Source organism: Lonchura striata, chromosome 23, assembly GCF_046129695.1.
Source record: "Lonchura striata isolate bLonStr1 chromosome 23, bLonStr1.mat, whole genome shotgun sequence".
Lineage (NCBI taxonomy): Eukaryota > Metazoa > Chordata > Aves > Passeriformes > Estrildidae > Lonchura > Lonchura striata.
In genome coordinates, this window is record NC_134625.1 from 9,987,349 (window position 1) to 10,011,429 (window position 24,081).

General features: G+C 54.8%; 3 protein-coding genes across 3 annotated transcripts; all 3 read left to right on the plus strand.

Annotated features, from left to right (window-relative positions):
- The first annotated feature begins 1,913 nt into the window (after positions 1-1,913).
- LOC110470448 (myelin protein zero-like protein 2) lies at positions 1,914-5,478 on the plus strand. Its single transcript, XM_021530091.2, has 5 exons — positions 1,914-1,968; positions 3,286-3,452; positions 4,146-4,356; positions 4,566-4,710; positions 5,418-5,478. The coding sequence occupies exons 1-5, from the start codon at positions 1,914-1,916 to the stop codon at positions 5,476-5,478; spliced, it is 639 nt and encodes a 212-aa protein (XP_021385766.1).
- A 2,691-nt stretch (positions 5,479-8,169) lies between these two features.
- Positions 8,170-14,154, plus strand: MPZL3 (myelin protein zero like 3). The gene is made up of 6 exons (XM_077788072.1): positions 8,170-8,248; positions 9,405-9,571; positions 9,969-10,179; positions 11,217-11,382; positions 12,119-12,182; positions 14,128-14,154. Exons 1-6 carry the CDS (start codon positions 8,170-8,172, stop codon positions 14,152-14,154), a joined length of 714 nt encoding a protein of 237 aa, XP_077644198.1.
- Positions 14,155-17,432: 3,278 nt separating this feature from the next.
- LOC110470450 (uncharacterized) lies at positions 17,433-22,317 on the plus strand. The gene is made up of 8 exons (XM_021530094.2): positions 17,433-17,469; positions 18,952-19,164; positions 20,409-20,566; positions 20,899-21,124; positions 21,212-21,323; positions 21,637-21,697; positions 21,885-21,980; positions 22,156-22,317. The coding sequence occupies exons 2-8, from the start codon at positions 19,122-19,124 to the stop codon at positions 22,315-22,317; spliced, it is 858 nt and encodes a 285-aa protein (XP_021385769.1). The 5' UTR covers positions 17,433-17,469; positions 18,952-19,121.
- The last annotated feature ends 1,764 nt before the right edge of the window (positions 22,318-24,081 follow it).

Below are 24,081 nucleotides of genomic sequence, written 5' to 3' on the forward strand. Positions count from 1 at the left end.
TACTCTAAGTCCAATGGAATTGGTGTTCACGATGTTCTCTATGAAAGAGAGAGGTGCTTTTGAATAAACGCTCATTTTGCCTTCTGAAATTGTGAGAGTCATTTCCCCTGCCCCTGGCTCAACAGGAAGCCACATATTTTGGAAGAGGATGAGGATTAGCAAAAGTCTGCAGGCAAAGGGGCTGTTCCCAGCCCTGTGCAGAAACAGGATTAGGAAGTGGCAGCAAATTGGCTGCTAAACCTTAAACTCAACCTGAACAAAGCCCCAGAAGGAGGCGGTATGCTGGAATCGTAATTGGGTGGAAATCTGGGGAGAGGAAGTGATGGAGGGCTAACACGGGACCAAACAATTCCAGGAAAATGGAGATCCTTGGTGTCCAAATCATTCCTGGAAAACAGAGATCCTTGGTGTCCAAATCATTCCTGGAAAATGGAGATCCTTGGCGTCCTGGAGGGGATGTGTTAGCACACACAGGATTCCCTGTTCTGTTCTGGGCACAATCCGGGCAGCTGACGGCCTCAGTGATGTTTTTCCATCACCAAATCTCTGAAGGGACACCCTTCCCAAACACCCGGAGGTTGGGGCACCCTGCCCTTGCACCCTGCAAAGGAAATGGGCACCAGGCACACCCGGAATCCATAACCTGCGATGACTTCTTGGCACAGGCTGGGGTGCCAGACGCAGACACAGATGGATCACAAGACGATTTGCTCTCACAATTCAGGGGTGACTATTGTGTGGATATTAAGAGAAGCTTTAGTGATGTACAGTTATGTGATTGCCGTTTCCATGTCCTCTGTTCTCCCCGCGGTTCCCTTTCCCCCCTGTACTGTTGCCATCGGACATCAGGGGTGTCTAGGGCAGGTAGAAAGGTGTGCACATGTGGCCCTTCCATGGGGCAGCTGGGAATGGAAAAGCTGGCTGCAGGCAAGCAATCCCCACCGATAAACGGCAAAGAAGGGCTGGCTGGCAGACTTTGGGAGGGGTCAGCGTTGTCTGATGCAACCCCCAGCGGTATAAAACACTGAGCATCCATCCTGAAGACGAGCCAGCCACGTGGTAGAAAGCCACAAAAGCAGTTCCCAGCGCTGCAACTTCTTCCTTATTTAGTCCTTTTCTTGTGTTTTGTTAAGGTTTAATAAACCCTTTAACATTTTTGGAGTGAGCAGTTGTCTCTCACACACCCCAGTGATTCATGGCCCTCGAATGCAAACATCCTCATTTTGCCAACACGCAGGCTCAGATTGCTTTTACACTCTCACCACGTGCCGACTGCAGAATATTTTGTGTCCCACGGAATTTCTCACTTATTGGAAAATGGCCGGACCCATTTTCCACCTGATTTTTCCCAGAACTTCCCAAGCACCAGGCTCCCAATCCTTGCCTACAACCAAGGGTTCAAATCACTTTAGGGTAGGTGTCTGTGTTTGGTGGGACGTTTCCATGCTCTGGGTGAGGGCCCGCAGTGTCAGGTTTGGGCCGCTCTTTTTAGGATCGTTTGCAGGTTTTTTTGCCAAACAAACGGCCCTCATTCCTTCGAGTCACCTATGAGCACCTCCAGGCAAATGTTCTTTTACCTCCCACAAGAGGGGAGTGGTTTGGGGTGGCGGCTGGGAGGAGGAATGATTGCAACACCTAAGAGCAGGGGAATATGGGAGGGAGAAGAAATTAATCTTACCTTGGGAATCGCGCTGGGTTAGAGCAGGAGGGAGCGGGGCTGGGCACACCTTGGCACGGAGCGGGGCTGGGCACACCTTGGCACGGAGCGCGCCTGACTCGGGCAGGGGGAGCGCTCACCTTCCTTCGCCGGAATCTGCCCCGTTGTGCTGGGAAGGCTTGGAGAAACTCATCTTTTAGCCGGTGACGGAGAAGCCGAAGCGGATTTGCCTCCGCAGCCCCGGCTTTGTGCCCCGATGCGCGGCCGCGCCTGGCTGGGCGCTGCGCTCGTCCTCGGGGCGCAGCTCCCAGGTAAGGAGCGTGGCCCTGGCCCGGCCCGGCCTCGCTTCCCTCTTCCCATCCCTTCAGTTATCCCGGGCAGAGCCTTCCCCCGTCCTGCTGCGATTCCTGCTGCGCGGGGTTCGCTGGAAGCGGCGCGGAGCGCTTGAGTTTCTTCCCCGACAGGTTTGGGCGTATTCGAGAGGAAGAACACCGATTTCCTCCACTGATCTCAGCTCCGCTTTCAAGGTCTTTTTCTCCCCTGCTGGGAATCTGAACTTTACTCTCAGCTCTTTTTCTTTTTTTTTTTTTTCCCCTACCTTTGTTCCTAAACAATCAGGGATTGTCCAGGAGCTCCGGCTTCAGATCTTTTACACAGCAAAGGTTCCAGACTGACACGAAACTCACTTGAATTTTCAGTGGTTTATATCGAAACACCTGGATTTTAATAATAACGCAACTTCCTTTCCCAAATGTGGAATGTAATCGGCCTTGAAAAAAAGTATTTTACTCTTATTTCTCGCTTAATTCTTTTCAAAGGGTTTAAAATTAACAGATTTGGCACCGAATCCATGTATGAGCAACGTGATCTCTGCCAGTGAAGTTTTTCACATGTGAATAGTTTCAATGTTTTGGCGTTCCAAGCCTTTTTCCCTTTGAGATAAGGAATTATTTGGAAGGAAGTATTTAGCCATAAACTACTTCCAAATACATCTTTGTTGTGAAGTTTTATTTTACAACCCTAGATAAGCTTTTTTTGTTGTTTGTTTGAATCACACTGGAGTGAGTTATCTTCCTAATGTGACAGGGTATTGATATTTTCTATTTCCTTCACCGAGAAAACCATTAATTTTTCTTATTTTTCACTCTCCTCCTCTCTTTTCTTTGCTCTATTCTCACTGGTTTTCCTTCTTCCAGGGGAGCATCGAGTGAGCAGTGTTCACTTATTTTTAAATAAGCCATGGTGGTTGTGGGGATGTTTCTTGGAAGAACAAATCCATTTCCTCTAGACCTGACTGAATTTACCTGCAGTTGCCCAGCTGGGCTACAAAGCCTCTAGAACTGGCTCTGGATACATGAGTTAAGAGCAGTTCCACCGTGCTGTGCACGAGGCTGAGTAGAAAGGGTAAAAAGGGAAGCTCTAGCATGGGAAATAGCAATTATTGGGTGGGATTCAGTGCAGTTTGAAAGGGTTTTTCTGACTCCATCTGCAGGATCACCCCCCGGGAATGCCTGGGATGCTCAGGCGGTCCCTTGCCAGCGCAGATAAGGCTCCCAGGGATTTAAAGGCGATAAGGAGCGGCGATGAGCTGGCTCGGACGGTGATTTTGCCCCGTGTTCTCCCCGCAGCGCTGTGGCTGGCGGCAGCAGTGGAGGTTCACACTGCCAAGGAGGTGGTGGCCGTGAACGGGACCAACCAGCGGCTGAAATGCACCTTCTCCAGCAGCAGCCCCGTCAGCCAGCAGCTCTCCGTGAGCTGGAACTTCCAGCCCGAGGACCTGAGCGCTCACGAGCCGGTGGGTGAGATCTCTGTGCTCCGTTCCGGGGGCTCCCCTCACCCAGCACCCAGCAGCGAGGGGGTATATTGGAAATGCAGGCGAACCCAATGGGAAAAAATGCTGATGTCTGACTCAATTCAGAAAGCAGAATTATTTATTTATTATAACTATGCTAAAATACATTAATATACTGTATAAAAGGAGGATACTACTTTCTCTGACTCTCACCCAACTCATGCCCCTCTCTGAGAGCCCAGCCCCAGGTGGGTTGGATTGGCCACCAGGCTCAAACAATCCTCACCAGAATCCAACCAAGCATCACCCCAGGGAAACAATTCTCCACACACATCCCACATGGGAAAAACAAGGAGCAGAAATAGAAATTGTTTTCTCTTTCATTTCTCTCTGTGCTCCTCTCTGAAAAATCCTGAGGGAGAGAAATGTGCTGCCACATGGGTACAGACACACCCCAAACCCACAGACACATCTGGGCCTTCGTCACTTGGAGTGATTAATCTGTTTATAGACCCTGCCTAACAAACACTCCCGTGTTTAGTTTTGGGTGGTCAGGGTTAAAATGTTTGTGGCTTTACAAAGCTGGGTCTGCTGACACCACGGCTGAGTCCTGCCTTAAGTGACATCCTGCACCTGACAGGAATCTCCCAGGTCCCTTCCATCCCAGGCCATTCGATGTTTTTGTGACTTTTGTAGGTATTTTACTACCTGAAGGAGCCCTACGAGCCCCCTGCGGGAAGGTTTAAAGACCGAGTGACCTGGGATGGGAACATCGAGCGGAACGATGTTTCCATCGTCCTCTGGAACCTGAAGCCCAGCGACAACGGGACCTTCACCTGCCAGGTGACAAACTGGCCAGACGTCTATGGCACCATCGGGGAGGTGCGACTCCGGGTTGTGCAGAAAGGTGAGAGGCCAAGAAACCCCCCCGAGGTTGTGTGGATTTAAGCAGAGTGGCCTTCTTCCACATCTGGGAAAGCTGTGGGAGAAAAGGGCTGGTAAGTAGAAAGCACGAGGGAAAAGGGAGCTTGAGGAAAGGTTTTATTGACAAATGCAGGATCCCAGCCCCGCTCCTCCTGTGTGTCCCTCTGCTTCATTCTGTCTCTCCCCATGCAGTGAGCTTCTCAGAAATCCATTTCCTGGCCGTGGCCATCGGCTCTGCCTCCGTGCTGATGATCATCGTGGTGACAGCCATGATCATCTGCCGGCAGCGCCGCAGGAAGGCGCGGGACAGGAGGCTGGAGGCGGCCAACGCTGAGAGGTGAGTGTGGCTGTCGAGGCAGGATGGGAAGGAGAAGGCTCTGACTCAGAAGGCTGTGAGAGTAAAACTGATTTATTCAAAATACACCGCTCTTTTATACAGAGCTCCACAAGGACCAAATCCATTGGTTCTGAAGTGAAAACAACCCACAGCATTGGTACAGAGTGCTTGACGCACAGTGATAGAACTTAACTATAAACAATGTGAAAAACAAGAGAGATAAAGATTATTTACATTTTCCCCAGCTCTTTCCCAGGCTTTTGCCTGGCTAGAAACTCTCCGTTTCTCTCTTTGACTGAATCTGAGACCCACAGGTGAGGGCATGCACGGCACGGGGGAGAGGCTGCTGGGGCAGCTGGGTGGGTTTATCTCCACGGCCTTTCTGAATTCTTGGACCCTGCACAGAGCACCCACAGTGCAAGCTGCCAACCCAATTAGCGATAATTGGCTGCGTGCAGGCAGAGCAGAGCCCCAGGATGGACAAGCTCTGCAGTCCCCATCTGCCTCTTGCCCTGCTCGGTGGCTCTTCCCTCAGAAGGATGCAGCTGCTGTGGTGGTGGGCAGATGACCACCCTGTCCCCCGAGCTGTGGTCACCACACGTGTGCCACACTCACCTTGTCACCGTGGGTGTGCTGTGTGTGGCTCAGGACATCCTGACACTGATTTGGGCTTCTTTTCTCTTTTGTTCCTCCCATTTTTACAACAGTAAAGAAAAGGAGAGCCTGAAGGTGGGGGAAGAAAAGGAATCCATTCCATTGGAAGATTAAGGGTCTTTGCTGGTGTGCACAATGCAGGTACCCATCCAAACCTTCTCTAATTAATGTCTCAGTGTTCCTGTGGACTCTCCAAGACAGATTCCCTCGGGTATTTCCCTGCTATTCACAGTCAGAACTGAGGCCACAATCACACTTTGCTGTTGAGGATCTTTCAGAGACAGGTGAACCCTCCCTGAACCATCACAGCCTCTAAAATGTGCAAGAGATTTCTCCACCCTGGTGTTGAGGAGCATTTGTAGAAAAGCCATTGTTGCTGCTTTCCATGGCATTCCTGCTTTGTATATAAAGAGGAATGAATTACTTCCCTTTTGTCACTTTGGAATCTGCTTTTTGATTACTTTAACCTTTACTGCTTTAAAATTGCCACAGGAAGCCTGGCACTGTTCCCACATTCACTGTCTTTGCTTAGACATGTCAGCACAAATTTCACCCACAGTTCCTGAGGTCAGCAGTTCCCTCTATTATTTTGGTTTTTGACAATAACCCTGAGTCACGGATGTTTGTTTTTCTTACAATCTTTCTTCTCAGGAGCTTCCAAAGCAGCTGGTGAGAGCTTGTAATTTGGGGTGTTAGAACAAAGCTGGATTACAGACGCCCCACGCTGCCGCTGCAGAACCTCTGCTCAACCTGAAAGTCTTGCATGGAAAGAGGGTGACTTTGCATGAGCTGTGAATTCCCCTCAGTGAAGCAGAGCAGGAGGATCTTGCCCCATGAACAAAGAACTTTCCTTCATCCTCTCACCCGGGAGCAGGGCTTCACTGCAAGATGGAAGTGCCAAGACTGACTGGACGGATTGCTGGGAGGTGTTTGAGCAGATGAACTCTTGCACCTTGGAAACCACAGCGTTTTGGTTTTGTTTGCCCTGGTTTTGTTCCCTGTGACTCCTCCCTGGCATCCTGAGAGGGAAGGCTGAGCAGTGAGGTCTCAGCTGGCACAACAAACTCCTTGGAATCCCTTTTCTGTTCGATGGACAGTGATAGAGCTGGGCAGGGGTGCTGTTTGTTATTCGGGATGGCATTCACCAGCCAGGGTGGTTTGCACATCCATCTCTGGCAGCTTCGGGAGAATTTGGGGGTTGAGAAGAGTTTCTGCCTGGGTTCACCAGCTCCCCCCTGTTCCCATTCCCACTCTCACTATCCCAGCGCTCCCCTCTGTTCCCCAAAACTGGAACCCATGGAGTTCTAAGGGTGTCTCACCAGCCCCAAACCAATCCTGTTACAGTATTTACCCAGCCCCAAATCACAGCGTTGCCCTGTCTGTTTGTAGAGTGTCTTTATGGCTTTATAACCTGTGAAGTGCCAGCATTCCCTGGCTGTCTGTTTTCATTTTCACTTTCCTATGTTGTAAATAAAGTCACCTTACTCAGAGCTGTGCTGCTGTGGAGGGGGGCCGTGACCTGGGGGCCTCTGACACCTCAGATGAGCAGATTTGCACTGTTTGTCCCCAAAACCAGATTTGTTACCCTGTGTGCAACAAACCAATAATTAAATACTTCAGGGAGATGTTGATTATTGACTTCAGGGGAGCCCGAGCCTGGTGCTTGGTGGTGTCCCACAGATCCAGCACACCGCACTGGACTTCTACCACCATTATTTATGCACAGAATTCAGAGTCAGTAACTCTCCAGCTACAGCCCCTCTCTTACAATGGGTTATTCATTCCCATACATATTCATTCCCAACTTCTACCCCTGCTCAGGGGCAGGCTCTTCACCTGGCTGGGGTCTTTTTGACCTGTAGGTGTGATTTTTGGTATTATAACCAAGCTCATTCAGCTCTAGTTCAACTCTGGCATTTTGCCCAGTTAGCAATGTACAGAGACACACATCAATATTTAATTTATTACATCCCTAAAACTTGTCAGTTCGAGGGTGTCCTTGGCTAAGGCATGGAGTTGCTGTCTGTTCCCCTGATTAGGTCTCCTTTATTTTGCTGATTGAGCTTGAAAATCTACAGAGATCTCACAGCAAGGAACACCTTGATTTAAGAATATAATCCTGGCACATTCCTCGTTTTGTGGCACCCAAAAAAACCCAAATTGCAGCGAGCAGGCTGGCAGTGAGGCTCGGGGATCTGGGGACAGGCACGGCTGCAGCACCGGACCTTTCACTCATCCCGGACACAGCAGGGCCACCCAGGTGTGTCCAGCTGTTCCCAGCTGTTCCCAGGCCTACCCAGGTGTGCCCATCCAGGTGTGTCCAGCTGTTCCCAAGTGTACCCAGGCCTATCCAGGTGTGCCCAGCTGTTACCAGGTGTGCCCAGGTGTACCTAGACCTACCCAAGTGTTCCCAGGTATACCCAGGTGCTCCCACCCAGGTGTACCCAAACCTACCCAGGTGTGCCCAGCTGTTCCCAGGTGTACCCAGCTGATTCCAGCCAGGTGTACCCAGGTATTCCCAGGTGTGCCCAGCTGTTCCCAGGTGTACCCAGCTGATTCCACCCAGGTCTACCCAGACCTACTCAAGTGTTCCCAGGTATGCCCAGGTATTCCTGCCCAGGTGTACCCAGCTGTTCCCACCCAGGTGTACCCAGACCTACTCAGGTATTCCCAGGTGTGCCCAGCATTATTCCCAGAGTTTCCCAGGCGTTCCCAGACCTTCCCAGGCGCCGCGGCCATTTCGGGGCTGCCCCGCCCTCACCTGCGCCAGGTGAGCGCCATGTTCCGGGGCTGAGCCCGGCCGGGATGCGGCGCCCAGGGGCGGCGAGGGCCGGCGGCCGCCTCCTCCTCCTCCTCCTCCCGCGGGGGGCTCTGCTGCTGCTCGGTACCGGGGTCTCCGGGGCCCGGCATGGCATGGGATGGACGGGACGGGAGCGGCGGTGCCCGCGGGGTCCCGTCGGGGAACGGGGCCGGGAGCGCTCGGGATGCGGCTCCGGCGGCCCTGGATGGTGCCGGGGCAGGGGGAGGCTCGGGAAGGGTGGTCCCGGAGCTCTGGGGGATGTGGGAAACTCGGGAAGGGTGGTCCCGGAGCTCTGGGGAAGGTGGGAAGCTCGGGAAGAGCCGTCCCGGAGCTCTGGGGGATGCGGGAAGCTCGGGAAGGGCCGTCCCGGAGCTCTGGGGGATGCGGGAAGCTCGGGAAGGGTGATCCCGGAGCTCTGGGGGATGCGGGAAACTCGGGAAGGGTGATCCCGGAGCTCTGGGGGATGTGGGAAGCTCGGGAAGGGTGATCCCGGAGCTCTGGGGAGGCTCGGGAAGGGTGGTCCCGGAGCTCTGGGGGATGTGGGAAGCTCAGGAAGAGCCGTCCCGGAGCTCTGGGGGATGCGGGAAACTCGGGAAGGGTGGTCCCGGAGCTCTGGGGGATGTGGGAAACTCGGGAAGGGTGGTCCCGGAGCTCTGGGGGATGTGGGAAGCTCGGGAAGGGTGGTCCCGGAGCTCTGGGGGATGTGGGAAGCTCGGGAAGGGTGGTCCCGGAGCTCTGGGGGATGTGGGAAGCTCGGGAAGAGCCGTCCCGGAGCTCTGGGGGATGCGGGAAGCTCGGGAAGGGTGGTCCCGGAGCTCTGGGAGGCTCGGGCGAAGTCCTGCCCGGAGCGGTGGATGGTCCCGGGGCGGAGGGAGGCTCGGAACGGCCGGAGCTGAACGGGGCAGAAGCGGCTGCGCCCGCTGGAAACAAGAACTGAAAGAATTTGGTGCTCTGGGGAGAGTTCTGACCCGGTGCCTGTGGAATTCAGGCAGAATTGCTTTAAGTACCTACAGCTGGTAGTTCGTAACCCAGCTGATCGCGTTCCTCAGCTCCTTGTCTCCTCGAACAGGTCAGGGAAGTTTTCTGCTCTCCTGTAAATTCAGTGCCGGGCAGGGAGTCACTGCTGTGCTTTAGTCTTTGAATTCTGCCTGACCCGCGCACGTCTCGGGATTTTTGGGACAATTTTGCACCTCGCGGGCAGCAAGAAGCGAATCCCTGCCTTTTGTGCCCGTTCCATCAGGTGTCTGCAATGCTCTTTCCCTGGAAATTAAAGCCAGTGCTAAAGTCCGAGCTTTTGTGGGCGAGCAAGTGCTGCTGAAATGCTCCTTCAAGTCCAGCTCCCCCATCACCGAGAGCCTGCTGGTGGACTGGACCTACCGGCCCCTCGCTGGGGGCCAGATGGAGACGGTAGGTGGAACAGCGCCAGGCCTCTGGGCGTGCTGAAAATTGGAATTTTCTGTTTGCTTTGCTGGGCTGCTGCCTCACTTTGCGGTTTGGGACGCTCACTGTTGCCTTCTTCCCCCTGTAAAATACCTTCGGTGTTCTCTGGGGGGAAAAGATATTCTAAATACAAAAGAGCATGATAATGATAATGATAAAGTAGGGGGGTTGTCACAAGAGTTGCACTGTGCACAGAATGACTGTAAAGATTCAGTTGGTGGCTTTATTTCTCTTGTATATGAAATATCCTTCCTGGCTTTTTAACCTGTCATTATTCCTTTACTTTTGCAATGCAAAAGAACAGTTCACTGCTTTCTTGGATGAGTGCTTTATTACCACAATCCTTGCCTTTCCCTCCTCGCAGATTTTTCATTATCAGTCCATCCCACACCCCACAACAGTGGGGACGTTCAAGGACAGGATATCCTGGGTTGGGAACATCGCTAATGGTGACGCTTCCATCGCCATCCAAAGCCCCAGGCTCAGTGACAATGGGACGTTCATCTGCAGCGTGAAGAACCCTCCAGATGTTTACCACAACATTCCCCAGACCGTGCTGGTGGTTACAGAGCGGGGTAAGGCTCCCTGCCCTCGGTGTGGCCTCACCCCTGCGACAGAGCTGCTTTGTGGGATGTTGGAATTCCGAGCATCACGTGGGAAATGCTCCCTGGACTTCCACGCTGGAGGGTCAGCAGAGCTTGCTTCAGCCCCGCTCTCTGAGCTCAGTGATTTGGGAACTGCTGGGTTGATTTGGGGCAGGAAGGGACGGGGGCAGCTGTGGTGACAGCAGAAATCAGAAGTGTCCCTTTGTTTGGGAGTTTCGTTGCGGCAGAACAAGTTAAACATTGAGGAAGTGCTGGCCTAAAAACAATCTCCACATCACAAGCGCTGATTGTCAGAATCAATTTCCTCATCTGCCCTGCGTGCCAGCCCTGCCCCAAATTCCCAGCTCAGCCATGCTGGTAGAACTGTGCCGTGCCCTCCTCTGCAGCTCCCTCCACCTGAGCCTGGGCTGGGTTTGGGGACAGGAGCCCCAAAGGTTTGGGGACAGGAGCCCCAAAGGTTTGGGAACAGGAGCCCCAAAGGTTTGGGGACCACAGGTTTGGGGATAGGAGCCCCACAGGTTTGGGGACCAAAGATCCAGGGACAGGAGCTCTGCATGTTTGGTAGCAGGAGCCCCACAGATTTGAGGACAGGAGCCCCTCAGATTTGGGACCACAGGTTTAGGGACAGGAGCCCCACAGATTTGGAGACCACAGGTCTGGGGACAGGAGCTCCATGGATTTGGGGACTGCAAATTTGGGGACAGGAGCCCTGCAGATTTGGTAGCAGAAGCCCCACAGATTTGGGGACCACAGGTCTGGGGACAGGAGCCCCACAGATTTGGGGACCACAGATTTGGGGACAGGAGCCCCACAGATTTAGGGACTGCAGGTTTGGGGACAGGAGCCCCATGGATTTGGGGACCACAGGTCTGGGGACAGGAGCCCTGCAGAGGTGGGGACAGGCTGCTCCCAGTCTGCCAGCCCCGTGTCTCACGTGGAAGGGCCACCAGGCTGTGCCCTGGGTTTGTCCCAGGGGCTCAGCCAAGCCGTGCCTCGCTGTGTTTCAGGCCTGGCCTTCCAGCTGAGCTCAGCAGCTCTGCTGGCCATCCTGGTGTTCCTCCCTTCTGCCCTCGTGGTCATTGTGCTGCTGGTGAGGATGAGGAGGAAATTCCGGGTGCTGAAGGAGAAAGGAAAATGTGGCTACAAGAAATCCTCCATCGAAGTGTCTGATGAGTGAGTACTGGCTGCAGGCTGGAGCCTGCATTTCCACTTTGGGGTGTTGGCTCAGGCACGAGGGAGGATTTCCCCACCTCCTTCAGCATGAAGTGAGTGCAGTGCAGCCGCTGGTATCTGCTGCTGTCCCAGCAAGCAGAAAGCTTTGGGAAATCCCGAGCTGGAGCACAGACCAAGGGCTGCACATCCCTTTTCTCTGTCCTTCGCGTGAGGAATGCCATGGAACTGAGGCAGTTTGGGGTCAGACATCTTTCACTTCTGTAATGAGGTTTATTTGAGCTTCAGTCAGCAGGATGTTTTGCATGTATGACCTTTGGGTGCTGCATTTTTGGGTCCTCATAACAGCAAAATAAACCCAGAAAGGCTACCTGTGGTGGCCTGAGCAGGGATGCCAGGTGCTGAAGGAGCCTTGGAGATGGAGCTCCCTTCTGCTCAGCTCCTTGTAGAATGATTTTTTTTTTTTTTTTTACTGTGGTCTTTTAATTATTTGATTGATGGTGTAAGATTTACCAGCCAAAAAGCAACTTTCCTTTTAATCTTTGTGCACTGAAGGGCCACCTTCAAACTGAGGCATCTGGCAGCTTTCAGTCCTTTTGGCTTCGCTGTGCAGACCTAAAGGTTTTCCTCAGGATGAAAAACCTTCAGTTCCCTGTGGCACAGTCAGAATTCACAGTCCAGAGGAGGTAGAGGAGTGTCTGGGGAGAAAGTCCAAGCTGATGCTGTGCTTTTCCTGCAGGCCAGAGCACTCAGACACAGCTGGCTGCGGGGGCAAACTCAAGCAGTGCTGCCTGAACTGCGTGGTAAGTGAAAATTGGTGTTTTCATGGTGATTTTGCCACCCTGGGTGCTCCAAGGAGGTGCTGAGAGCGGCAGGTAGGGTGTCCCCACACCTCTGGGTGTCCCAAAGGCAGGGAGTGAGAGCTGCTGCCTGTACTGCTGGGGAGGCTGTCACGAAATCCACCAAACTGATTTTTCACCAGGCTTGATTGGAATCAGAGCTGTCGTTTCAAGATGACAAATCAGGGTGTCAGTGCCAGCTGCCGTGGGGTTTTTCCGGGGGCTCTGCACCAGCAGTTTGGGGCTGGCAGTGACCCCTCAGCCCTCTGTGTTTCTGCAGAGGTGCTGGAGATCTTCCTCCTTTTACTTTGTTTTCATTGCAGCAGAACATTGCTAAACCCTCGCGGTTTTTGTTTGTTTGTTTGTTTGTTTCTGCTTTTTGTTTGTCGTGCTCTCCGAAGTGGTGGTTGCCCTCTAATTGTGCTGCTTCCCCTCCCAGCCCAGCAGGTGCTCCAGCTCCGGAGTGGCTTTGCCACCAGCTGCCCTTGTTTTGTGGGAGTCCTGTGCTCTGGAATGGGCAGGCACATTCCAGAGTCATGGCCAGTTCAGAGGGATTTCATTCCTTCCCTGTCCTACAGAGCACATTTACCTCAGGGGCACCTTTGCCTCTCCTGCACAGGATGGGAGTTAAGGAGGAGTTAAATATGTGTTGCTTGATTCACTCTCCTAATGCCAGTGATTTAAAACCTCCTAAATGCCCAAGCCTTCAGACAGGCGTGTGCTGGTGGTTTCTATTAGATACAGGATGGGAACCGGGCAATTACGTAAGTTGTACGTGAAATATTTACAGTTCTGCATTTGACACAGCAGATTTTATTTACAGTTCTGCATTAGGCACAGAGCTGCAAATGCTGGGAATGAGGTTTTGGGGAGCTGGGGGAAGCAGGAAACACCTTGTGCCAAGGGCTGAGCTGCCCTGGCTGGGAATCAGGGAGGTGCCAGCAGGAGAGAAGGGGAGGGATGGAGCCCCAGCTTGGGGAGGAAATGCTGCCAAGACATGGGAGAGCTTAAAAGTTGAAAACTGCCCTCTCATCCTTTGGGAGGAGTCAAATTGTGACAATAGAATCCTGCTGCTTTCATGTCCAGTGCTCTGTCAGCTTTGATCCTTTGCTGTCTGATACTGAAATATTTATCTGATCAGCCCCCTGAGAATGTCCCTCTCACTTTAACAATTCTGCATTTCTGAGGTTTCTCTAATGTGCTTTTTCGTGCTTCCTAAGTGACCAAACCATTAAAATTGCAAAGCCGATGGGAAATCTCTTTGGATTGAAATGCTGAGTGTCGGTGAGGTTTGCTGTGCAGAGCTGAGGGGTTTGGGTGAGCTCAGAGCTGCAGAGCTGCGTGTGGGACATCATCAAAGAGCTGCTGTGGTTACAGCAGCAGGGGCTGCTTGAAAACCAGCAATTGGTGCTGCTCAGGGCTGGCTCTGCAGGGCTGTGCTGCGCTGTGTGCCTCATCTTCAGCTGCTGCTCCTCTCAAAACATTTCATGTGCAGGTTATGGCATGGTGGCTGTGCCTGGGAGAAGCCAAACTTTTAGTGCTTGTACTTATATTTATTATATATACTTGTACTTGTTAATTATTATATATTTATTATATATACTTGCACTTGTACTCATATATTTGTACTCATATATTTGTACTCGTATATTTGTACTGTCATCTTAAAATGACAGCTTTGATTCCAATCAAGTCCAATATTTGCACTCGTATATTTGCACTTATATATTTGCACTCATATATTTGCACTCACATCAGTGGTTTTTGCAACTCCTCTGGCCTGTTCAAGCACAGCAGCATTTTTGGGAAGCATTTCGGCTCTTGCCAGGTGCTCAGCCTTTGGCTGAACTCGTGGCTTGGTTCATTTGTTCACACAAAATCTCAGTTTCTCTCCATGTTCCCTGTTTAGGACACGGATGAGGAAGATCCCTACTGACTGAAGCTGTGGAAAAAGGCTGAAATTGCAGCACTGAAAATCATGGATGGATCCTTCCCGAGGCTGCTGGATAACCAGTGCAGGTTGAAGGACATGCTCTGCTCTCCGTGGATTGGAAGAATAATGCTGATGGGATAATTAACTTCTATTTAAGCACAAAACAATGATTTTCTAAGAAATCTTTCTAATTTATTGGGGAAAAGAAAACCTCTTGCCCTCAGGTCTGCAGGGCCTACTGAAGCCTCGGGCCTACATGCCAATGTGCCTTGGTTTTCCTGCGAGTTGCTTTGGTTCATTGGTTTGATTTTTTTTGTGACATCCCTCTTTTGCTGAGCCCTGGAAATCCAACTTTTTGAAGTAAAAGTTGCTCCAGCTCTCTGGGCACTGACAAGGTTTATTCTCAGGTTTTTTTGGAGCATACTGACTCACACCAGTTTGATGAAGTGATATCTGGCATCCTCTGTGGTGGAGTGAAGAGAACCTACTGCTTTTGAAGTATTTTTTTATTCAGCTGCATCACTGGGTACCGCTCCTTCTACTTGTAGAAGTGAAGCACAATTCACAGAAAACAATTTTTTTTTTTTCCTTTTTTGAAATCAGAAATGCAAATGGGGACTCTGTTTCTGGGGACACACAACCCCATCTACCTCAGCCATGGACTCAAGCTCTGCCCAAAGGAATGTTCTGTTTGCAGTAGTTGTTTTCTTCCTCCCTCTTCTAGGACCCGTTTTAGGGAAATGGTTCATTGTGCAGCATTACTTCCTCTCGATGAAGGGCATTTCCTCTTTCACCAGCTTTACCCAACAAGGAATGGCAGAGAGCAGTGGAATTCATCCACTCAATCCCTCAAAAGCTGCTGTCCTTCTGTATCCATCAACTATTCTCCTTTTACAGATGTGCTCCAGGTTTACTGCTGATTTTGCCATGCAATTACCAATAAATTGCATTATTCCATTCTGGGTTGTGAGTCTCTTTATTTGGCTGAAGACAGCTGAACTCATAAAACTGCCACGCTGAGGTGTAAAAATTGTCATTTGATGATGAGTAAAGGTTTTTAGGGAGCAGATTTAACCCAAAAGAGGACAAGCACCAGGTCCCCTTCAGCATCTCTGCTGGCTGCAGCTTTCAGGTGTGGTGAAACTCTCACTGAGAAGTAGGTCAGCTGTAGATCTGTGCCTCCAGATAAACACATTTTTCTCCTGTCTACTAAAAAGCAACATTTCAAGTATTTGTGCTCCCTGGTGACACAGCATCTCTGTCAGGCGAAACTTCCCTGGGAAAGGCCGTGCTGGGATCACACAGCCCGGGGAAGTGGCTTTGCTGTCCCCTCCCAGCACTCCCCACTTCCCCTGGGGAACCAAAGGCTCTTTTTGCTGCAAAATGCTGCATTTCAGCTCTGCCCCCTGTGTGCCAAGCACATTTCTCTCCCTCTCAGGATTCTTCATAGAGGTGCAAAGAGAGAAATGAAAGAGAAAGCAATTTCTGTTTCTGCTCCTTGTTTTTCCTATGTAGAATGTGTTTAGAGAATTGTTTACCTGGGGTGATGCTTGGTTGGATTCTGGTGAGGATTGTTTGAGCCTGGTGGCCAATCCAACCCACCTGGGGCTGGGCTCTCAGAGAGGGCCATGAGTTGTGTTAGAGCTAAAGAAAGTAGTATGTAGTTTTAGTATCCTCCTTTTATATAGTATATTAATTTATTTTAGCATAGTTATAATAAAGAAATCATTAATCCTTCTGAATTGAGTCACACATCCTCATTCCTTCCCATTGGGTTCATCTGCATTTCCAATATTCCTGGGCAAATATTCCTGGTGCAAAGCTGAGCTGCCCCCTTGGAGCTGCCATTGGTGCTGAGCTTTCTCTTCCTCTGCCACCCACATGGGAATTTCTCGGTGTGGTGATGCATGCAAGGAGAGATATTATAAAAGAAAGGCCGTAGAAAATCAGGCCTTTCTGCTGAATTACCAGCTGGCCTGATATTCCTTCTCAGTGCAGCCAGCTTGTAAGTTCTCATCAGTTACCATAATCTCTTCTAGTGAGGAAAACAAGCTGAGCTTTTAATAACAAGAAATTTGTCCTATGAGAATCAGTGAGACATGTAAACAATCTAAGAATGGAGAGATTTGATGGAAAGGTAAAATGCCATTTGCTAAGCAATGAATCGAGTAGCAAGGAAGCCACTGGCCAGTTGGAACTGAGCACTAGGTCTGTGAAAAATGAGTTATGTGAATAAAGAAGGGGCTTTTCTGCATGGAAAAAACTGAATCCTTTATTGCAACAGTGTGCCATCAAAGCCACTGATACTGGAATGGAGAGAGGGGATACTGGAATGGGGAATATTGGGATACTGGAATGGGGAATATTGGAACACTGGAATGGGGAGAGGGGATACTGGAATGGGGAATATTGGAACACTGGAATGGGGAATATTGGGATATTGGAATGGGGAGCAGTGGGATACAGGAATGGAGAGAGGGGATACTGGAATGGGGAATATTGGGACACTGGAATGGGGAGCAGTGGGATACAGGAATGGAGAGAGGGGATACTGGAATGGGGAATATTGGGATAATTGAATGGGGAATATTGGGATACTGGAATAGGGAACATTGGTATACTGGAATGGGGAATATTGGGACACTGGAATGGAGAGCAATGGGATACAGGAATGGAGAGGGGATACTGGAATGGGAAGCAGTGGGATGCTGGAATGGGGAGAAGGGATATTGGTATGGGGAACAGGAGCTTCTCTAGCGTGTCAAGGAAAGAGAAGGGCGAAAATGCACTTTCAAAGTGGCCAGGGGGGTTGCAGAGGAGGAAAATCAGTGTGTGGTGTGTGTCAGGCAGCTGCCCACGCTGTGCCAGGCAGGTTCAGGGCCCTGGCAGCCCCAGGAGGAAGGCGCAGCCACGTCACCCAGTGCTGTTTCCTCAGGGACAGGACCAGGGTGCAGCAGTGACAGCTCTGAGCACCTCTGGTCCCCAGAACAAAGCAGGAGGGAGCCCAGGGAGCGGCCCAGGAGCCTCTGTGACCTGGACTGGTCACTGTGACCGGTCAGGCCAGTCCCTGATGCTGGGTTTGAGCCCCAGCCCTCCGTGCCAGGCGCCTCCTGGGGCTGCCCCATCACCCCTCTGGGGCAGATGCATCTGAGCTGGTTTCCCCTCTCTGTTGCACATCCTGATTTTTTGTTCTGCTTTCTCTCGTGTGTGAAAGTGACCATCAGACCCAACCTGGAAATACGCAACCCCGAGAGGATTTAGCAACCATCAGTCGCTGAGGGACGTGCAAGACTAGCTGACTGCTCCAGGCCACTCTAGGTGAGTAATTTTTGCTGGAATCCTTATTTCTGGATGTTTTTTTAATTTGTTTGGCTGAGAAGAGAGCCAGGGGAGCAGAAGTGCTGGTGACTCAGATGCTGGGTGCCAAAGCAGGGGAAGGTGAAGGCCGTGTGCTGTCTGTGCCCCTTTTCCCCCAGTCTCTTTGGGAGAGGATGTGTCAGCACTGGCACACACTGAATGAACAGCCTGGTGAGTGGGTGCTGGCTCCAGCTGGTGCCTCCCAGCACCCTCTCCCTGCCGTGTGGCACAGGGGGAGACCCTGCAAAAATGTGTTCCCAGGCAGGAGCAGAAACCCTTCTCGAAACCAGGGCGATAAACCCGGCAAGGACCTGCTGGCAAATAAGGCCCAGAGCCCCAGGAGCTCAGCTGCAGGAGCTTTGGGAGGCTCTGGGTATGGAAATCTCAGCTTCCTGCAGCCAAGCAGGGCTGGGGTTTGGGCTGGCTGCTGTTCTGGCTGCTGCAGGGGGTGGTCCTGGGAGGGTGCAGCTCGGCAGGTTTTGGCAGCATCTCTGGGAAACGGGGTGCCGTGCCTGTGCCCTGAGCTGTGCCTGCTGCCCTGGGGCTGAGCAGGAGCTGTTTGTAGGTCGCTGTGCAGCCAAGTGTGTCACGGCAGAGCTGCTGAGAGCACAGCAAAGCATGCAAAAACCCAGCCCCAGAGGGGTCCTGTGTTCAGAGAGGCAGATGGGAGAGGATGCCAGAAGGTTTGCTGCCACTTCTCAGGATTTTTTGTTGGTGGAAAGGGCAGGGTGATGAGGGTACAAAGCTGTAGTGATTTTCTCAGCCTAGAACTGATCCAAGGGTCACCAGCAGGTGATTCTGGGTCTGGAATCCCTGTCTGATGGTGGCCTGGAGAGCCTCTCATTTGCACAGCGGAGCAAAATGAGTGAAGCCACCAAAATGCCAGAGATGATTCAGCTCTTGTCTTTCTATTTCATTTCTGCAGTATTGGAAAATCCCTGCTGGTAATGGCAGCCTCAATCCCAGCTTCACGTGAGGGCTCTCCGGGCAGAGGAGTTCTCTCAGTAGCTCCTTACCCCAAAATGAAGGTTCACAGCTGGGATTGCAGCAGGGACAGGCAGCAGGGCGCTGGCTCCTGCCTTCCTCTGGACACTGTCTGGCACGTTCCTGCTGGGGACAGCCAGTCCTTCCCTGGGCTGCAGGATAAAGCCACGGTGTGCAGAAGGAGATGTCAGCTGTACTGTGAGAGAGGTGGAGCAGCCGGAGCTGAATCCAGGGATCAGGTGTGGCGCTGCTCCAGCAGCACCCAGGGGCAGGGATTTAGATCTGGAGTGGGGGGCTGTGTTCTAGGGCTGAACTGTTCTGATGAACAGAGTCAGCACCCGTGAACATCTCAGCTTAGATGTCAGAAGCTCGACCCCAAACCACCGGAAAGAAACTTGGGGGGAAATATGAAGGGGCTGATCCCTCTCCCTTACGCAGACTCTTCCTTTCCAGGCTCAGCCGTCTCACAAACCAGAGTCCTGTCCCTGCCCTCTGTGCTGTGCTGACTTCCAGCCTCCCAACCACAGAGGTTACACACCAGAGCCTTCCTCTGACCTTGAGCTGGCTGCCAGTCCTGCCCCAGGGGACACTGAAGCGTGTGTCACCTGCGCTGCTCTTTTCAGAGGGAGATGAAGGTGCTGCTGAGCCTGACCCTGCTGCTGACATGGCTGGGTAAGCTCTAAATTTTATTCCCCTCTTCTTTCCCCTCTGCCTTTGCTCAGAGACCCCTCAGTGTGTCTCCTCCTGTGGTGAGAGAGAACTCCATGGAGCTGCTCCTCCTCTGGCCCTGCTGCATCTCCCCCTCCTGCAGCCCTCGCCTATAACCAGGCTGCAAGCTGCACTGCCATCCCTGGATGTGCCCTGTTCTGAGGCTCCAAGGCTTTGAAAGAAGCAGAACTGCTTCACCAAGTCTAAATACAGGCAGAGGTTTCCAAGGTATTGATTTTGGCTCTGCTCGAGGCAGACAGCTCCCTTGGTCTTCTCCGCTGGCAAATATTTGTCATTTTTGGCTCCTCGGCTGGTCAAGACCAACAGAACTTGTTTGGGAAGCGGCAGCACTTTGCATTCATTATTTACAGGGCTTCAGACAAACACTTGGTTCTTGGCCAGGGCCCAGCCCTCGCTGGTGTGGACAGGCTGAGCGGTGGCTCAGCCACGAGGACGAGCCTACCTGTCTGAGCAGCTCCCCGAGCTGAATGAGCTCAGCCAGCTCTCTGCAGGCAGCACCAGAGCCTCAGCCTCCCCTTGCAGGGCCGCTGCAGGCTGAGGCAGGTGGGGTTGACAAGCTCCCGTGACATTTTGTGTCCCACTCATTTCAGAGAAGACCTCTAATCCCCTTCCTGCCGCACGCTCTGCAGCCCAGCCAGCCGGCAGCTACCTCCTGTGGGTTCTCAGCTCTGTGCTCTTTGATCTTCCCCTGCTTTGCTTCTTTCCCCACTGTCCAGCTTCTCTAGAAACCCCAAGCTGTGGTTACGTGGCCAGACAAGCAGCAGCCCAGGTCTGGAGCCTGTGAGCAAAGGGGAAGGAAGCCAAATGGGCAGCGAGGGAGGAACTGAAATTCGTGTCAAGCGCCGGGATTGCCCCTGGCCTGGCAGAGATGAGCAGCACAGGTTCTGCCGGGCAGTGACTCAGAGCCCAGCCCTGCAGGAGCTGCAGGCTCTGGCTCCGAGGCGTGGAGGGCAGGGGTTGTGCTTCCCCTGCCCCTGGCCCATCACACGCAGCAGCCCTTGCCGTGCGGGGAGGATGTGCTGCCCCGCATCCCGGCCACACGAGCAGGGGCCAGGCACGGGCTCGGCCTCGGCGCTGCTCAGGGCCAGCAGCCCCGGCCTTCCCCGGAGAGGAGACGGCGATGGGGACGGGCAGGCTGCCGCTGGCCGTCCTCCCTGGGCTGATCCTGCTGTCCCTGTGCCCGGCAGGGCGGTGCGGCGGGGCCGCCGGCGTGTTCACGGAGCCCCGGCTCCAAGCTAGGGCTGGGGGCTCCGTGCTGCTGCAGTGCCTCTTCCTGGACCCCGACAGCAAGGGATGGACCCTGCACAAAGTGGACTGGCTGCACAAGGCAGGAGCTGGCACGCAGGTGGGTCGGCGCGGGGCTGGCAGGAGAGGGGCACGGGGCTGGAGGCAGGGGAGGAGGGCGAGGCAGCCCTGGGGAGGCTCCGTGGCAGCCCTGGGGAGGATGGGAGCCCATCCGTGTCGCCAGGACATGAGCAGAGGAAGTTTCCAAGAGAGGAAGAAGGCAGGACCCGCAGCACCAGGGGAGCTCCACTCTGGGCGCCCATCCCGGGGTTTTCCAGAGTGCCGGGCAGAGCAGAACAGCCCAGGGCGCAGGGGGAAGGTGCGAACTGAGAGCTCCCGAGGAGGGACAGGCGCCGACATCCCGCACCTGCCATCCCGCACCTGCCCCGGCAGGAGGAGATGGTGTTTTTCTACTACAGCAACCACGGCGTCCCCGCGGGCCGCTTCAGGAACCGGGTGCAGTGGCGGGGGAACGTGTCCCGCTGGGACGGCTCCATCCTGCTGCAGGACCTGCGCCTCAACGACAGCGGCACCTTCGAGTGCGAGCTGCGCCTGCTGGAGACCAGCCGCGTCTTCAAGAGCCGCACGGTGCTGCTCGTCAGCCCCGCGGCACCCAGAGGTGCGCGATGCTCCCCGCCCACCCCGGAGCTGCCCCACGGCTCGGGGGTCCCCGCGGTGCCACCCGTGCCTCGGTGTCCCCCCGCAGGTGCCGAGGATGCCGCGCCCCTGAGGGACTCCGGCTTCTGGCCGGCCGCGGTGGGCTGCGGCTGCGTGGCCGTGGTGGTGGCGTTCCTGGCCGGGCTGTGCGTAAGGAAGAGGTACCAAAAGTGGGTTTAGGGGATGGGGAAGCACCTCCCTGCAGCCCTCCCTGGCCAGGCTTGGCCCCGGTGCTCGCAGGTGTGAGGGTTCGGCTCTCCAGGTGTGGGTGCCAGCCTCCTGCTGCCATCTAGTGCCACCGTGTCCCTGCTCGTCCCCTCGGCTCCCCAACCTCCTGGGCTGTGCCAGCAGCACGGATAGCCTGTTCCAGGCTGTGCAAAGGGATGTCGGTGTCCCAGGAGAGGGAGGGAGGGACGGGAGGAGCGAGTGATGCTGCTCCCGGAGGTGACACTGCTGCTGCTGCCTCCCCTCAAGGTTTGCAGCCGTCACAGCCCTGGAGAGGATGGGGAAGAGCAGCAGCAAGAGCAAAGCAGAGGTGAGAGCTGAGGCTGGAGGGGTCCCTGGGGTTCAGGGCTGGGGAGGCCGGGGGGGATCCCACACTGCCCAGGCACCAGGGGCCGTTTGCTGGCCAGCTCCAGCCGTGGCTCTTGGGACTGGGCTCAGGCAGCCCCTGTGTGTTTGGGGGCTGCTCAGTCCCAAACAGCCTGATCTGCCCCTCGCAGGAAGCAATTTACTCCTCAGTCCCTGGAGATGAGGTCGCCAAGGCTGAGCAGGAAGCAAAGAAGAAGAGGAGAGCTGAGGACACCTACATAACCATGGTGAGGAGCTGCAGCAGCTCTGCTGGGGCCGCACATCACTGCCCCCCTCGCCAGGGCCACGGCGCTCAGGGCCTCACTCCCTGTGCCAGACCCCAGCCTCCCGTGCCCCCTGCCCCCTCCAAACACACCCTGGTACCCCTGGTGAGGCTCACACCTTGTCCCTTGCTCCCTGCAGCACCCGTCTCACTGCCGGGACAACGGCGTCTACGTGGAGCTGGCCAAGAGGTCCATCCCATCGGAATGGATGGCAGAGGGGACACGGGGGCACGGACAGAGCCAGGAGCCCCCCAGCAGGCCAGAGGAGGCGCTTCCCCAGCCTCCAGAGCAGCAGAAATAGCTGTGCTGTGGGATGGCAGCCCCTCACCCAGGTGTGTCCGACGCCTGTGTCGCTGTGAGGACTGAGCACTGCTGACACGTCCCTGTGCCCCGTGCCAGGGCACTGCTGGGGCACAGCCCACCCCAGCTGTCTGCAGGGGACCAGGGGACGCCTGGCCCTCTGGCTCTTGCCCCCTGGACTCGAGAGAGTGGGCACAGCCTCACGCTCCAGCTTTGGACCTGGCCCAGGATGAGGATCTCCGAGGGGGCAGATGCAGCAGGAGCCGTCACAGTATTTTTCTGTAGATAATAAATCTCAGGGAGTCTTCCCTGATGCTGTCTTCGTTTTACCTCCAGCATGTGATGTCCAAGTGTGCCAAAATCTGCCTGGCCCAGGGCCTGGGAGCCCTGAACCCATGTGCAGCCGAGCACGGGGCACCGCCAGCCCCGCTGGCTCCGGGCGGGAGCAAAGCCAAACGGGGCAAAAAAAAGGGGGGAAAAAGGGCTCCCTTGGCAGCACGATGGGGACCGAGGGGAGCAGGACAGAGCCCGCGGGTCCCCCACGCGTGTCCCCTGGCCATGGGTGAGCAGCCGGGTGATGGGCAGCGCTGGGAGCCCGGCCACCCCTCCCGGGCCCCGGGGCAGCGCCGGGGCGGGCGCTGGCGCTGCTCCCGCTGTGTCTCCGGGTGCCGGGCGCTATCTTTAGATGTTTGACACCTCCAGGTGCGGAGGGAGCCGGGACCCTCCGCTCCCAGCGCTCCGGCACACTGCAGCGCCGCGCTGCGCTCCTTGGTTCTCGTTGACACCCGGCTCTCTTTTCGCGCAGGCAGCCGCGGGACGGGATTCAGGAGGAACCGGCCCCCGGGGCTGGATGTGGGGGGCCGGGGGATCGCACAGGGCCTTTGTAGGGCCGTGGCAGGGGTAGCAGCAGAGCAGAGCCGGCTTTGCCTGCCCAGGAGCTGTGGCAAAGTGCTGTGCGTGCAGTGTTTGCTGAGCAGAGCTGCTGGGACACTGCCGTGCCTTCTCTCCCGGTGTCCTGCTTCCCCTCCTGGCTGTGGGCAGGCAGCAGAGCCCCTCGGCATCCCTCCCCTCGGCATCCCTCCCCTCGGCATCCCTCCCCTCGGCATCCCTCCTGCCTGCCCCGGCTCTTCTGCACAGGACCCACGGGCTGCCCTGGCTCTGGGGCATCCCTCGCCTCTGTGCCCAGGGATGCTGTCCCAGCAAACGCCAGCACGCCGCGTCCCGGGGCCTGGGCAGCGCTGTCACTGCCTCCCTGGGCTCCAGGAGCTCCCTCCTTGCCTTCCCTGCCCCATCTCTGCAGCTGGAACCCAGGAGTGGAGCCCAGGGCCCAAACCTTCCTCGGCGGTGCAAAGGGGACCAGAGACTTTCTGCAGCCCCGTCCAGGGGAGCCGTTCCCCTGGGACAAGGCGCTGCTGGAGCAGGGGAAGGAGCCTGCAGCAGTTTTGGCAGCCCTGGGAAGTGATGGAGCTGTCCGGGAGCGGGCCGGTGACCAGGAGCACCTTTACCTGCTGCAGCCCACCTGGGGCATCCCGGCTGGGCTGCTCGGGCCCTGTGCTGCTGCCAGCCTGCAGCAGCCCCTCTGCCCCCTGCCCGGCTCCGGGAGGGCACTTCCAGCCCTGCCGGGCCCCGCTGGGCGCTCCAGGACGGGAGCTGCTGCCCTGGATGGTGTGAGCGGGGCTGGCCGCCAGCCTGCAGCGGGGCACAGGGGACACACCTGCGTGTCCCCACTGCACCCCGGGGTGCAGGAACCCCCCGTGTGCCACGG

Coding starts and splice junctions, on each gene's coding strand:
- LOC110470448 (XM_021530091.2), top strand. CDS start 1,914: ATGCGCGGCCGCGCCTGGCTGGGCGCTGCGCTCGTCCTCGGGGCGCAG. Junction 3,453..4,145: donor ACCTGAGCGCTCACGAGCCG/GTGGGTGAGATC, acceptor TGACTTTTGTAG/GTATTTTACTACCTGAAGGA. Junction 4,357..4,565: donor ACTCCGGGTTGTGCAGAAAG/GTGAGAGGCCAA, acceptor CTCCCCATGCAG/TGAGCTTCTCAGAAATCCAT.
- MPZL3 (XM_077788072.1), top strand. CDS start 8,170: ATGCGGCGCCCAGGGGCGGCGAGGGCCGGCGGCCGCCTCCTCCTCCTC. Junction 8,249..9,404: donor GGGGGCTCTGCTGCTGCTCG/GTACCGGGGTCT, acceptor CCGTTCCATCAG/GTGTCTGCAATGCTCTTTCC. Junction 9,572..9,968: donor CTGGGGGCCAGATGGAGACG/GTAGGTGGAACA, acceptor CCCTCCTCGCAG/ATTTTTCATTATCAGTCCAT.
- LOC110470450 (XM_021530094.2), top strand. CDS start 19,122: ATGAAGGTGCTGCTGAGCCTGACCCTGCTGCTGACATGGCTGG. Junction 21,324..21,636: donor GGGCTGTGCGTAAGGAAGAG/GTACCAAAAGTG, acceptor CCTCCCCTCAAG/GTTTGCAGCCGTCACAGCCC. Junction 21,981..22,155: donor AGGACACCTACATAACCATG/GTGAGGAGCTGC, acceptor TGCTCCCTGCAG/CACCCGTCTCACTGCCGGGA.